A 12,672-nucleotide genomic window follows, 5' to 3' on the forward strand; every position below is an offset into this window, starting at 1 on the left:
AATTCTCTGTTGTACTAGCCAAACAGTTAAGTGGCAGTTAACTGATAGACACCATTATCGATTTTAACAGAGCCCCAAGAGATACAGATTATCAAGATACTGTATGTTCTCTGTATTCAACCAATACATGTAATGGCACCTTTACCAGACAGTCTGAGTCACTGCTGCAGCAGCAGGGAGGCAATTTTCCATCTGGCTTTTTCCTTAGGCCACTGGCACCACCAACACCAGGGTTCAAGTGGGCTAGCATATTAAACTGCTGTATCACCCAAACACCATCAGTTTTTCTAAGAAAGCCCCTTGTGCTGACTGGTTAAATGTTTGCTGCCAATTTGCTGTTGTTTTTATATTATTTACAGAGCCTAGAGCAGACATACACCGATCAGCCATAACATTAAAACCACCTCCTTGTTTCTACACTCACTGTCCATTTTATCAGCTCCACTTACCATATAGAAGCACTTTGTAGTTTTACAATTACTGACTGTAGTCCATCTGTTTCTCTGCATGCTTTGTTAGCCTCTTTTCATGCTGTTCTTCAATGGTCAGGACTCTCCCAGGACCACTACAGAGCAGGTATTATTTGGGTGGTGGATCATTCTCAGCACTGCAGCGTCACTGACATGGTGCTGGTATGAGTGGATAAGACACAGCAGCGCTGCTGGAGTTTTTAAACACCTCACTGTCACTGCTGGACTGAGAATAGTCCACCAACCTAAAATATCCAGCCAACAGCGCCCTGTGGGCAGTGTCCTGTGACCACTGATGAAGGTCTAGAAGATGACCAGCTCAAACAGCAGCAATAGATGAGAGGTCGGCTCTGACTTTACATCTACAAGGTGGACCAACTAGGTAGGAGTGTCTAATAGAGTGGACAGTGAGTGGACATGGTATTTAAAAACTCCATCAGTTCTGCTGTGTCTGATCCACTCATACCAGCACAACACACACGAACACACCACCACCATGTCAGTGTCACTGCAGTGTTGAGAATGATCCACCACCTAAATAATACCTGCACTGTGATGGTCCTGTGGGCGTCCTGACCATTGAAGAACAGGGTGAAAGCAGATGGACTACAGTCAGTAATTGTAGAACTACAAAGTGCTTCTATATGGTAAGTGGAGCTGATAAAATCGACAGTGAGTGTAGAAACAAGGAGGTGGTTTTAATGTTATGGCTGATCAGTGTGTATTTCATTACCAGCCCTTGGGGATAAAACTTGACAAAACCCTGACATCCCTTTCAAGCATTTTCTTTCTGTATAACACAGCTTTTTAGAAAATAAGAGAGATGAATATAAATCAACATTTTTATTAATTTATAAACAGACATTGTTGTAGTATAATTTTCGTGTGTGTGTGGTGTAGAATCATACAGGTCTAAGAGTGTCAAAGTGCTTTTATTATGCTCTTTAAAGACCGACACAGCTCAGATTTGCTAGTTGTACAATTCTGTAGATAGAAATGTGGTTATTAGCAGCATGGTGGTGCAACAGTGTCAAAAGTGCTTAAATGATTGCTCTGGTTTAGTACCACTATTTTAACTTTGACACAGTAAGGCAACTTTGGCTAACTTATATATTAGGAATTACAAGAAACCTTTCTATGGCAATTTACATTCAGCCACCCTATAAAAGCTATTTAAATTACATTTTAGCAATTCTTTCTTTTCAAAAATTAAGAAATGTTCCCCTCCGTGATGCATATAACAGTTAATTCTAATGTTTATATACTTATCTTTTTTGTTTTCTGCACCAGTGAGAATAGAAGAGCTAAGAAAAACTGGGGAAATACAATATATGAAGAAAAAATCCCATCATACCCACTACCCCTTTGTTTTTCCTCTTATTATATTCATATGCATATCAGTGCCTGTTGTTCTCCTCTTGTCAGCTGCTGGTTTGGCTGTGTTTGAATCTCTCTCTGTACACACGCAGGATGGCCTCACATACGAAACTGAACTGGCACTGAAAATACACATACAGAAAATGATTAAATATCCGGCGGTGCTGCTCGCCATGGCAATGTGTAAACCTAACAGCACAGTAAAACACTGTGTGCACTGTATGTACCGAGGTTTGGACCATCATGGCTCTCTGTTCCCTCAGCAAAGTGACAATCTCCAGAGGATACACTGGCTGTGCCCCCTCCATCAGGATCAGGGCCGTCTCCATGGTAATTAGTACACCTGTCCTTCCAATCCCAGCACTGCAGGAAGTGTTTGTTTACAGATCATTTGCTTAAACATGCAGGTACAGCAGGTGAATCTCTGTCTGTGTGTGTGTGTCTACCTGCAATGAACCATAAGTGGTTCAGTGTTTTGTCGTTTGCTTCTCATTGCCCGGACAAAGTCTAGGAAGTCTGAAGAATCATCTGGAACTCCATGATCTGGCCAGGCCACATACTGTAGATGTGTAATGGAGCGCTGCTGACCCAGCTAATGGAAAGAGAGAAAAAAAGAGCTAAGCTGTGTGTAAACGAGTGTTTGCTGGAAGCAAATGACATGTCTGGGCATGCCGTTTTTTCCTTGCTAGCCTCAAAGATACTGAAGCAGAAAACAGGAACATAAAAACAAGTACACACAAAGCCACACCCACACGCAATCATCTTCAGGTTTACAATAGATCAGTGTTTTAAGCACCTGTTTTCCAGTTGTGAATAAGGATAAACAGCAATGAAAGTTTGTTTAATTTCACATCATAGAAAAAGCTGGCATCAATTATACAATGTTTAGTTTTATAAGCAAACCTCTTTATAATTTTCAGATTTTAATTTTTTCAGAGGGGGGATTAAAAAACACACAAAATAATGTACAAAAATATGTACACCCTTACACTAATACTTTGTTTAAGCACCTTTAGATTTCATGACAACATTCAGTCTTTTGCGTGGGCGGCACAGTGGCTAAGTGGGTAGCACTGTTGCCTCACAGCAAGAAGGTCCTAGGTTCAATCCCCAGGTGGGGCGGTCCGGGTCCTTTCTGTGCGGAGTTTGCATGTTCTCCCCGTTTCCACGTGAGTTTCCTCCGGGTGCTCCAGTTTCCTCCCACAGTCCAGAAACATGCAACCAGGCTAATTGGAGACACTGAATTGTCCTATAGGTACCTAGCCACTATGATACATAAACCAGTGCATTGTAGTGCCGGTCCCAAGCCCAGATAAATAGGGAGGGTTGTGTTAGGAAGGGTATCCAGCATAAAAACTGTGCCAAATCGATAATGCGGATCACAATCCGCTGCCGGCCCCTAACGGGAGCAGCCGAGGAAATAGATAGATTCAGTCTTTTGGTTAGGAGTCAATCAGCATGACACCTTTTCACTTTGCAGTCTTTGCAATCAATCTGTTAGATTGTAAGGGCATCTACTGTGCACAGTCCTCTTCAGTTCACCTAACAGATTTTCAATTGGATTCTTTATCTGGTGAAGCCATGTTTTGTTGATGTGGGGGTATGATTTGGGTCATTGTCATGCTTAAAATTGAAATTTCTCTTTATATTCAGCTTTTTAGCATAGACCTGAAGGTTTTATGCAAAACTAACTGATTGACATATTTGGAACTGTTCATAACTCCATCCATCTTGACTAGACCCAGTTCCAGCTGAGAAAAAAAAAACAGCCCCATAGCTAGTGCCCTACTAAATTCACAGGGAAGTGTGCTTAATTTCACGGAACCCGTGTGATTTTTTCAAAAATCAGATTACACAGATTTTTAAAGAAAAGTGCCACATTTCATGGCAGTCATTAAATAACACTCATAAATTCAATTATAGAATCAATGGAAGCTACAATACACAGCACAGCCTACTGTAATAGCTCCCTCTCAAAGATGAATGTCCGTGTTTTGACACACCTCCCTCTGCGTCTACAGAATTGATTGGGAGTTTTCCAAACTCATTTACCCGATACTTCGACATCTTGAACATTTTGTTTAACCGATTTCTAGAGTAACCGAGCATCTTTAGAGTTTGCTGCGTTTATAAAGAAAGAATTAAACTATACACAAACTATCGCAGTAGGTCATCCGGGTGTACTTTTCGCGAAATACTTATTCGGACACACTACCAGCTCTCGCGTACTGCTTTAGCGTACTGTCTAGTATGGAAGTATGCGATTTCAGATGCAGCCTCAGTCAGATCACTACACCTCAGAAAAGTCTGTTACACTAACATAATTACCGTATGATTGCTAGGATCGCCTCATATTTCATACACTACGTGAATGAAAAATGTTAAATCGCTGAACACAAACCTTACATTTTGACTTTTACAGCAATTCACATATTACACGGGAAACTGCTCACTTCACGGGAGATGGCTCATTACATGGTTCGTGACATGAGTTTCATGGCCATGAATTAGGTAGGGCCTTATTCATAGCATAATGCTGCCACCACCACGCTTCACTGTGGGTATGTTGCTCTTTTGGTAATGTGTTGTTTTTGCGCCAAACACAGCTTTTGGAATAATGGCCAAAAAGTTCAACCTTGGACTTATCAGACCATAACACATTTTCCCATGCTCTTTTGGCAGACCTGATTGACGCTTTTGCAAAATGTAGCCGGACTTGGATGTTTTTCTTTGTAAGAAAAGGGTTCCATTTGGCCACCCCACACCTCAACCCAGACATATGAAGAATATAACAGATTGTTGCCCAAAATTTGTCCGAATCAGTTTTCATATCGTCTTTTAATCAATTTTGATGGGACATTCAGTTCATGGTAAGGTTGTGGCATATTTAATCCACTTGTTAATGACTGTCTTCACTGTTTTCCAGGGTGTATGTAATTCCTTGATTTTTGCACCCTTCTCCTGACTGATACAAATCAACAATGAGATTGATTGTGAACTCTTTGCAGACCAAGACTGTTGCTGTAAAATGGAACTAAGTAAAATTAGTAAAGAAATCCTACTAGACGAGCTAAACTCTATTTGGGGTTAATCAGAGTCAGTTTAATTGATGGCAGGCGTCACTGACTACTATTTAACATGAGTGTGAATGTGATTTGTTAATCCGAACACAGACACGTCTCCAATTATAAGAGGGTGTGCACACTTATGCAACCATACTGTTTTCGTTTTTTTTTCCCCCTGTAAACGAGTGCCAGATAGAGAAGCGTGATTGGTCCCTCAACAGAACACGTTTCCACTGCCCCAGAGTTTACACCTCTCCATCTAACACTTGTTAGATGTGCACTGTGCTTGGTGATGTAAGGCTTGCATGCAGCTGCTCAGCCTTGGAAACTCATGCCATGAAGCTGCCGGTGCACAATTTTCATGCTGATGTTAATAACAAAGACTTCTAAACCTCCTCTGGCATTAAGTCAGCAAAGCGTTAGCGACTTTTATGCAGTGTGCACCTCAGCACTCGGTGACATCACTCTGTAAATTTACAGGGTCTGTCACTTTGGGGCTGAGCTGCTGTGGTTCCTAATTAAGCAATAGAACACGAGAGGGAGTGTGTTATATTTATATATGATACATAGATTATATATATGATGATCTACGGCACTCACCTTCGGTTCGTGCCTGCGACCAAATCACAGCCATGATGTTATTCGCGATAACACACGACCTCGAGTGTTCTATTGCTTTTATACAACAGTTTTTACAAAATAAAGAAAGAAAATAAATCAAAGAAGCCCTGAATTTCATAATAAATATGCTTTAATATTGACAATACCTTCCGCCAAAAAGTAGTTCCACAACGAATATAAAGTTTAACACTACAAAGCAGACATCCCAGGTTGCAAAAACTCATTTCAGGGAGGTAAGAACAACAAGAAGAAAAAGTCAAGAACTTCCGAAGGGAAAAAAAAAGAAATAAAAAAACCTCTCGCACACACCAAAGGATATAGGTGAAAACAGAACTTCTAGATGCTGCTAACAGGGCTATTAAGCTAACTGTTCGCGTTACAAACACATTAATGTTCCCTACATAGTGCACTAGATTGTGTATCAGATCATGGATATATGTTCCCTACATAGTGCACTAGATAGTGAATTAGACAATTGGTTATGTTCCCTACACAGTGCGCTAGATTGTGTATCAGATCATGGATATATGTTCCCTACATAGTGCACTAGATAGTGAATTAGACAATTGGTTATGTTCCCTACACAGTGCGCTAGATTGTATCAGATAACGGATTTAAAACGTGACCGGGAAAAAAAGTCTGTGTCGCCTGCGTGCGCGTTTGTGTGCATGAAGCTCGTCATTAATGGCAACGCGTCAGCGGAGTAATACCATTGTGGTGTGAAAAGACCGTGCCGTTATCACGAATATCAGCACGGCTAGAACGCTTCTTATCCAATCAGATTGTAAGGTCGGAACTACCTGTTGTATAATTACTTTTAAATATCATCACTCACAGCTGATCATGGAATATCTAGGAGGAAAAAGTCATGACTAACTTACTCACATTCTATTACAAAACCAAGCTCAAATTAAGTCAGTTCTTTAGAACAACTCATGCTTTCTCAAATGTAAAGACAGACAGCGTGAATAGGTGCTTCATTTTATAAACCTGTGGCAAATATGTATTTATCAGGATTTTAAAGTCATGCTTTACAGACTTTGGTTACATTCATGACAGAAACGGTAGTTACTCGTTACTCAAGATTCACAAGTTTAATGTCAAACACACTCATGGACAATTTTGTATCTCCAATTCACCTCACTTGCATGTCTTTGGGAGAAAACCGGAGCTTCCGGAGGAAACCCACGCAGACAACATACAAACTCCACACAGAAAGGACTCGGACTGCCCCACCTGGGGAACCTGTGGCAAATAAACTAAATGAAACACCTGAATTTCATTATTACTAAGTGTGTCCATATAGTGTAGATGTCTGCCATACACCGATTAGGCATAACATTATGACCACCTTCCTAACTGACTGGTCTGCGGCTATGCAGCCCCATACACAACAAACTGTGCTGCACTGTGTATTCTGACACCTTTCTATCAGAACCAGCATTAAAGTCTTCAGTAATTTGAGCTACATTAGCTCTTCTGTTGGATCGAACCACACAGGCCAGCCTTCCCTCCCCACGTGCATCAATGAGCCTTGGCCGCCCATGACCCTGTCGCAGGTTTACCACTGTTCCTTCCTTGGACCACTTTTGATAGATACTGACCACTGCAGACCGGGAACACCCCACAAGAGCTGCAGTTTTGGAGATGCTCTGACCCAGTCATTTAGCCATCACAATTTGGTACTGGTCAAACTCGCTCAAATCCTTACGCTTGTCCACTTTTCCTGCTTCTAACATCAACTTTGAGGATAAAATGTTCACTTGCTGTGTAATATATCCCACCTACTAACAGGTGCCGTGATGAAGAGATAATCAGTGTTATTCACTTCAGCTGTCAGTGGTCATAATGTTATGCCTGGTTATGCCTGTAAAAATACAAATGTATTTTTACAGGTAGACTAGTATTAAATAAACTGCTGAGTAGATCATGATGTAACACTCATCATGATGTACGACATTAAGGTATTTCCTTAAACATTTTTAAAGATTTAAAATGACTGTGATTCAGGTTTTTTTTTTTAATCAGCCTTATGTTACTTATGCATGCTAGACATTAACTAGGAAAAATAAGACGTTGCATATGTACTAAAGCTTAGTCCTGGGAGACGGCTGTTCGCACCACTTAGTTTTTTTTTTTTCCTACCTGACCCAACTAATCAGCTAATTATTGAGACATTCAATGAGCCGAACCGGTGTACCAGAGCAGAAAAAACAACACATCGCACTGTCTACAATGATTAAAACAATTCTTCCAAAAGCAATTTTTAACAATTCACACAGCAAAACTGCACATTCCTGACCTAAAAATGGCACTAGTCTTTGTCAGAGGCGACAAGTACAAGTTACACAGCAGCACAGTCAATGTCTAGCTTTAGCATAACATCCTGAATTAATGCCGCATCAAGGTCACAAAGGAAGCCTAATCATCGGTTATAATAAATCGATTTAAAAAGCAGCACATCACAATCTACTTAAGTTTTACCTCCACAAGCGAATATATGTGTGCTCATGCACAAATAAAATGGTGTATGGCTGATGAATGTGTGATATAACCTCCGTCTGCTGTCCGTGCTGAGATTACCTCCCACCAACCGGGACAACAGATGGGTTTTTTCTCCAGCAATGATTGAGTCTGTGTGTGCACGTATACATGTATGTGTGTGTGGTCCTGTGTATTGCTTATGAATGTACATGACAACACAAGCACAGAAATGAAAATGTGAAGTCAATATACAGGTGCGTGCATATACACTGATCAGCCATAACATTAAAACCACCTCCTTGTTTCTACACTCACTGTTCATTTTATCAGCACCACTTACCATATAGAAGCACTTTGTAGTTCTACAATTACTGAATGTAGTCCATCTGTTTTTCTGCATGCTTTGTTAGTCCCCTTTCATGCTGTTCTTCAATGGTCAGGACCCCCACAGAGCAGGTATTATTTAGGTGGTGGATCATTCTCAGCACTGCAGTGACAATGACATGGTGGTGGTGTGTTACTGTGTGTTGTGCTGGTATGAGTGGATAAGACACAGCAGCGCTGCTGGAGTTTTTAAACACCTCACTGTCACTGCTGGACTGAGAATAGTCCACCAACCAAAAATATATCCTGCTAACAGTGCCCCGTGGGCAGCGTCCTGTGACCACTGATGAAGGTCTAGAAGATGACCAACTCAAACAGCAGCAATAGATGAGCGATCGTCTCTGACTTTACATCTACAAGGTGGACCAACTAGGTAAGAGTGTCTAATAGAGTGGACAGTGAGTGAACATGGTATTTAAAAACTCCAGCAGCGATGCTGTGTCTGATCCACTCTTACCAGCACAACACACACTAACACACCACCACCATGTCAGTGTCACTGCAGTGCTGAGAATGATCCACCACCCAAATAATACCTGCTCTGTGGTGGCCCTGTGGGAGTCCTGACCATTAAAGAACAGGGTGAAAGCAGGCTAAAAAGTATGTAGAGAAACAGATGGACTACAGTCAGTAATTGTAGAACTACAAAATGCTCCTATATGGTAAGTGGAGCTGATAAAATGGACAGTGAGTGTAGAAACAAGGAGGTGGTTTTAATGTTATGGCTGATCGGTGTATATTACAGTTATATTAAGAAATGTTTTATGAGACACCAACTGAGACTGAGAGACCAGTAAAAAAAAAATCTGACTAATCGAATTAAACATCATAAAAACACAACCAATAGCCATCATGACAGTTTAATCATCCCTGAGTAATCGGCTGTCAGATGTAAGACTTTGGTTCTTGTTAGTCATTTAAATTTGAGCTTACTTTTATTCTTACTTCACCCTGCTAATTAATCCAATTATATCATCTTCTAAACAGAAAGTCTTATGTTTTGTCTAAAAAGTTTCTGATAGTGTGAAATTTACAGTTACCAATATACAGTGGTACCCTGTAACTCAATGTTCCCTAAACTCAAAATCTTTGAAACTCTGCGCCCTTTGTTGAGAAATCTGTACCCGTAAACTCGCACTTTACCTTCGACATGTGTGCATCTGCCACTTTGTGCAGTAAAACGTCATCAAAGTGCAAATATGACACAAATAAGCATTTGTGTTGAATAACCATCAAATTTACTCTCAAAGGGTCCACATGTATCTGTGTTCATCTGGATTTTCCTCATGTTTCACTTTTAAACTTGTGTTACAGCTCAGGGTGCTGAGAAATTGTGAGAATCAGCTTTTTCTGAGAGAGTTTAAAATGCATATTGTTACCTTAATGTGACTTAATGTATTACAAGAACAACATAGAAACACTAAACTTCTCTTCCTGCTCATAAGTTCTCTCCACTAATGAAATTCCTCGTTTGTTGTTTTAGTACAAAAAGTCACATTAAGCTTTGTGCACCATTACACTCCATAGGAAACACCAGCACAGCCAGAGCAAAAGCGGTTTTGCTGCTTCTCATGTGAATGCGCCTTTATTGTATGGAATATGGTATTACAGTATTACAAGATCAAGCATCTCCATGATTAAGAAGCATAAGGAAACAATAAAGTAAAGGTAAAGAGCAGGTTTTATTGTATTTAACTGTTTTCAATTGTATTTTAATGTTTTTCATATTACATCTGTGTTATTTTCAGTGCATAAGTGTCAACAACAACCTCATTACTTTACATTAGACTAAAATATATGCACCAGACCATGGAACGCATTAACAGGTTTCCCATACATCCTTATGGGAAAAAAATACCTTGAAACTCAGACTTTAAAACTTAACGCCACTCCCAGAACCAAATGACATAGAGTTTCAAGATACCACTGTAAACGCATGTTGTCCAGTTTACTGACACTCCATCACACTACTAGCTCAATGTTTGACTGTAAATATAATGTTCTAACCATTATTTGTTTGTTTGTTTATTAGGATTTTAACGTCATGTTTTACACTTCGTTTACAGTCATGACAGGAACGGTAGTCACCCATTACACAAGGTTATATCAAACACAGTCATGGACAATTTAGTGTCTCCAATTCACCTCACCTGCACTTTGGACTGTGGGAGGAAACCGGAGCTCCAGGAGGAAACCCAAGCGGACACGGGGAGAACATGCTCCAACTCCACACAAAAAGGACCCGGACCACCCCACCTGGGGATCGAACCCAGGACCTTCTTGCTGTGAGGCGACAGTGCTACCCACTTAGCCATTATGCCGCCCTTCTTACCATTAAATGTTGTGATTAGGGATGTAACGATGCACCACAAGACAGTTAAAAATCGATTCACATGTGTAACGATTCAAATCGGTTTACATGTATAATGAATCGATATTCACTTTAAACAGCAGAGCGCACTGGTGCTATTCACCTCATCTGGTTGACGTCACTACAGGGTTGCCAGGTTCGAAATTTTCCAGCCAAATTTATCTATGTAAGGATACTTTTTTTATTTGTATTATTCATTTATTTATATAATGTGGGATTTGTTTTAAAATTTCATTTAAGTTTTTTTTACACAAAAAGGGAAATGTGCAGCATTGTTTTGCATAGTTTGTACCTACCTCAGAAATAAAAGAACATTTATTATTTAGATAAATAAAAGATAAGCACAAATACAGTATTTTCTTTTATTTTTTAAGAGAAATAATAAAAGGAAACTTTGTCATAATTTGTCTTCAATTTCATTTTGAAAAAATTGTATAGTGAACCCAGAATCGCATCGCATCGTAGATAGAGTGTATCGTTACATCCCTAGTTGTGATTGCTTTTTTGCCTGACATAATGAGACCCTTGATGTCCAAAAAAGGGACTGTCTATAAAGGTCTGTCTATAGAACAGTTCCAAAAGATTTGGAAATCATCCAGGTGCTTTCAAGTAACGATCAGACATGAACAAACGTTTCTCTTGGTTAGCAGTGGTTCCGGTATTAAAAAGATCCAATTTTTAACTGTGTCACATGGAGTTATAGTATTACCATTAGCTGAGGCTTGTTAGTAAGTTAGTAAGATTCTTAGTGTGTTTTGTGACTTCCTGTAAATGTGACTACTGAGCCCTTGGATGGCTTTCAGGTGAGCCACTCCTATGCCAAGTTCACACTACACGAGAAGTCGTCAGATCGCTGTACAGTTCACACTAGGGCTGCACGATATTGGAAAAAACTGACATTGCGATTTTTTTTCCCTGCGATATAAAAAAAATTCAGGAATTTTCACCACATTATTAATAATATTAATAATGCATGTATCTTACTCTAAATAAGGGGCTCATCTGTAAAAAAGGGTGGTGCCTACAAGGGATACAAAAGATTATGACAAGCTACATCTTTGTACCCAGCTGAAACTGAGCATTAAACTAAGAAAGCTTCAATATCACATGAGGGAATTAACAGGATTGACAAAAGAGGTCATTTAATATTTTATTTCACAATCAAAACCTCTTCAAGTAGTAACATTATTTAAAAAAAAACTATAAAAACAAAAGAGCAGCTATACACCTGTTCCAAATCCGAGATGCCTTACTGAGCTCACTACTGAGGCATCTTAATATTTCAATGTTATTTTGACTCAAGAACGAGTGAGAATCGGAAGCGTCCTTAGTGATGAAGGCAATCCCAGAATTCATTGCGGCATCTCTTCTCTCACAGAAAAATAAACATGGCTGACGGTGCAGACAAAGTTATTTTCAAACGTAAATAAATAATTATTGATTTTTAACGAGTGTTTTTATTTGCAAGTTTGGGCTTGTCAGCAAATGTAACTGTTTTCTGTACACGAATCGAGATGTTATATTGACATGTTAGCGCTGTCCCACCTCATTCCATTGGTTTTAATGGCAAGATGCTAAATGCTAAACGCAAAACCCGATGGAATCGCTAAGTAGCGCGTTCGAATAACCTGCCTTATAAAAGTTAATGACTTATTAGAATCCTCTCTACTGAGGCAGCTGCATATGTAGGTAGTAAGACAGCAAAGGCAGCTCACTAGGTTTTCGAACACTGTGGTAGATATGTCATGGAAAATGAGAACGGTGTGAATTTTCGCTTTGTGTCAAGCAGCAAAAAAGTTGTAGAATTACGTATTTGATTTAATTTGCATTAAGTGACATTGTACGTCCTGCGATGTGACTATTGCGCATGCACACATCGCGATGACGATGCTGAAACGAT

The 12,672-nt window shown here is 39.8% G+C and overlaps 1 protein-coding gene across 1 annotated transcript in view; it reads right to left on the reverse strand.

Moving 5' to 3' along the window:
* Positions 1–1,293: 1,293 nt before the first annotated feature.
* Positions 1,294–12,672, reverse strand: part of ptpn3 (protein tyrosine phosphatase non-receptor type 3) — a 78,223-nt gene continuing 66,844 nt past the window's right edge. The window contains exons 24-26 of the mRNA XM_062985942.1: positions 2,294–2,439; positions 2,075–2,210; positions 1,294–1,969 (exon numbers count right to left, since the gene is read on the reverse strand). Of these exons, the coding sequence (XP_062842012.1) occupies positions 1,892–1,969; positions 2,075–2,210; positions 2,294–2,439 (360 nt within the window). The 3' untranslated portion in view covers positions 1,294–1,891. The remainder of the gene's footprint in view (positions 1,970–2,074; positions 2,211–2,293; positions 2,440–12,672) is intronic.

This window comes from Trichomycterus rosablanca, chromosome 23, assembly GCF_030014385.1.
Source record: "Trichomycterus rosablanca isolate fTriRos1 chromosome 23, fTriRos1.hap1, whole genome shotgun sequence".
In the NCBI taxonomy this organism is placed as follows: domain Eukaryota; kingdom Metazoa; phylum Chordata; class Actinopteri; order Siluriformes; family Trichomycteridae; genus Trichomycterus; species Trichomycterus rosablanca.